Source organism: Cyprinodon variegatus, unplaced genomic scaffold, assembly GCF_000732505.1.
Source record: "Cyprinodon variegatus isolate N-32 unplaced genomic scaffold, C_variegatus-1.0 Scaffold1081, whole genome shotgun sequence".
In the NCBI taxonomy this organism is placed as follows: Eukaryota; Metazoa; Chordata; class Actinopteri; order Cyprinodontiformes; family Cyprinodontidae; genus Cyprinodon; species Cyprinodon variegatus.
This window is the reverse complement of record NW_015151534.1, coordinates 40,233-43,217: the sequence shown is the minus strand read 5'-3', so window position 1 is coordinate 43,217 and position 2,985 is coordinate 40,233. Positions and strand designations below refer to the sequence as shown.

At 36.7% G+C, this 2,985-nt stretch overlaps 1 protein-coding gene across 1 annotated transcript in view; it reads right to left on the bottom strand.

The window, feature by feature from the left end:
- The window catches only part of nol11 (nucleolar protein 11), a 23,931-nt gene that overhangs the window by 6,040 nt on the left and 14,906 nt on the right, over window positions 1-2,985 (bottom strand). The window contains exons 11-15 of the mRNA XM_015400189.1: window positions 2,126-2,191; window positions 1,812-1,996; window positions 1,110-1,235; window positions 442-675; window positions 208-286 (exon numbers count right to left, since the gene is read on the bottom strand). Coding sequence (XP_015255675.1) covers window positions 208-286; window positions 442-675; window positions 1,110-1,235; window positions 1,812-1,996; window positions 2,126-2,191 — 690 coding nt within the window. The remainder of the gene's footprint in view (window positions 1-207; window positions 287-441; window positions 676-1,109; window positions 1,236-1,811; window positions 1,997-2,125; window positions 2,192-2,985) is intronic.

The window sequence follows — 2,985 nt, the reverse complement described above, 5'->3', positions numbered from 1 at the left end:
ATCCATCCATCCATCCATCCATCCATCCATCCATCCATCCATCCATCCATCCATCCATCCATCCATCCATCCATCCATCCGAGCGACCTGAAACATATCACTGTGTGTGTAATGAATCTATGAAATATGAGTTTCACTTTTTCAGCTAAAGTAAAGGAGTTTTTCAGCCCTGTAGATTATCTTGCAAACTGATGAGGAGCTACTCACAACGACGTGATCAGAGGACAAATCCTTTAGATGCGGGAGGAGGAAGGTTTCACTGTATGCCGTCTGTAGGACCTCATTTCTGCACACTTTAAGTCAAGATCAAATATTCAAATTGATGGCAGAAGCAAAAACACACCCAGGAGGGAGAAATCATATAAAAAACAAACAAACAAACAAATAAAGCGATAAGAAAAAGGCTATGTGTATTGAAGTGACCATGTTTGGTTAGGATACATCAGAGCAGCCTTATGTGAACCTAGCGGACACATCTGTTGTGGCGGCGCCTTCTCCTTTTCTTTCGCTTTAGTCTGTGGGCCGTCAATGGCGTCTGTGCCGTCTTCCTTGCAGGACGTGGGGCTAAAACCGTTCTGCAAGCCAGCCTGAGCATGCTCACTGGAGATCAGCATTTCCATAAAGGAGACGCTATCAGGCTCCAGGCTCAGCTTTTCTGCATCAGCATCTGGTAAACTATAGGAGTCATTAAATACAGACAAAAAAAACACATATGTTATTATATAATTTATTGTGCAAAGTCTGATTATTAATGCATAAAAAAAAAATCTGAGAAAGTCAATTTTTCTTGAAATAACTGTATTTTCCTTTGATTTAAGCAAATAAGTTAGAGAATTTGGAATATAATAAATGTAATTTATGTTTAAAATAAGAAAAAAAATCTTATTTCAAGTCTATGAAATCTATAAAATTTTGTCTTTATTTGTCTATTTGACAGATCATCTTATTTACCTACTCAGACTGAGGGTAAATATTTATTTATTTTTGAATTTTGAGCTCAGTTTTTATCAGTTTCTCTTCACTGCAGTAAGAAAAGGTTTATCGGCCGTGCTCATCCAGTTACGGCAGCGTTCATGTTGATTTGCGTGGTAAAAAGAGTTCGGCTTTACCTGATGAATGCCTTGAGGCAGGAGCAGGTCACAGCTTCTGGGATGTCAGGGAAGAACTGTAAGCAGAGCTGGCAGAGAAAATAATCCTTCTTCTCAAGGGCGAGAGGCAAGAGGTCAGGACACACACTGTTGAAAGAGATGGCAGGCACTTCAATTCAACAGAAACAACACTATTAGTAATATAATCATAAACTGTAGAAAAATGCATATCAATAAACTGCTAAATAGAAATAGAAATTGTTCTTTTTTTATTTGAGCACGTAAGACAAATTGCCAATGGAGTGGGATGATTTAAGTTTAAAAGAAGAAAAAGCAACCCCACTATCTTATTTTTAAGGCCTAATACAGGGTTCCCGCGGGTCCTTAAAAAGTCTTAAAAAGTCTTGAATTTAACTTGCCTTATGCTGTAGGAACCCTGTAATACCTAATCATTGTATTTTAATACCAAAAATAAAAAGACCAAAAGTTAAAAAAAATTCTTAAAATAAGTATCTTTTTTTTTCTCAATCTAAACACAAGTCCTGTTCTTTTATTTGCAAAAGGTCAAATCTGCTCCAATTAAGGGAAAACCCACCCATTTCATGAAAATAACTACTTAGATTTTAATTTTTGCACTGCAGGGGCAAACTGTTTTTTTTTTGGCATTTCATAATCTGAAACTTTCCAAGCATAAACCAGAGAAGAAGAATGAGCAGCACTGACCTGTGGGAGAGGCACTGGGTGTGCACAAGCTGAGTTAGAGTGCTAGAAGAGTAAAACGCCGGATCAGCCAGGCTCCGGGACACAAGGGATAAAGCCAACTGTCCCAACGAAGGCTGCAGGTCCTGCAGCTCTTGCCTGGATAGAAGACTCTCAACCTCTTTTTGGACCTCTTCTGCTGGCGCCGTCTGTATTTGGTAAATATATATAAATATAAACATTTCTTTTTAACCATTGGAAGAATTCAGGATACGTTTGTTTCGTCTTAATTAAGTGATTGACTTTTGCAGGCAGTAAATGAGAGCAGTCAGTCCTACCTTGATAAGCTCTTGTACTTGATCAGTCGTCAAACTAGGGGCTGACTGCGTCTTTCGGGTCGTTCTCTGCATTATGAAAAGGAGAATAAAAATTCAGTTATGGCGGTGATAGATTTTAACACAGCTCATCAGCGAAAATGATATGATATAAAGATATGTAGTAGGATGGAAAAAAATGAAATATTTAAAGTCAACACTAGCTAATAGAGTCGCTCGTTATAAAAGATTTAATATTTTCTTATTTCAAAGATGTACACAGGTTATCAGAGACCTAAGCAAACCCATAAAAAACTTGTCAGTTAAATTAGTTGAAATTTAACTCATCATAATTCATTTTATTCCCAAGAGAAGAACAAAATTAAAGAGTATAATTACATTTTTAAAGGAAGAAAGTCAATTAACTTCAATGACATTCCTGTAAATAAAAGGATATTAAAGGATTCCTCATGTCCAGCAAAGGGCGATCATCCAATGCTGTTTTTATGCTGTAAGAATTTGCTCACTATCAGTTGGTTTAATGATCCTCCACCTGTCAATCAAACTTGCAGAACTGACCAATCAGTGAAGTCCAGCAGTGAACAGACCGCTCTGCCTCCAGCTAACACTTTGACGTAGACAGAAAAATAGTCTATATAAACCGCTTTTTAGGTTTGTGGTTAAAAATTGCAAGAACCAGAATATAAAATTGAATATTTTTTACCAACAGGTTTTTGCATTTTTAATTAAGGTATTTATGAACCGTTTGGCCACAGGTCATTATGAAAATATTTCATACTAATAATCATCTCTCTTTTCCATCTACACACAAAAATCACTCATGGCTTTTTATAACACGATGAGGTCAATCCCTATATATATAT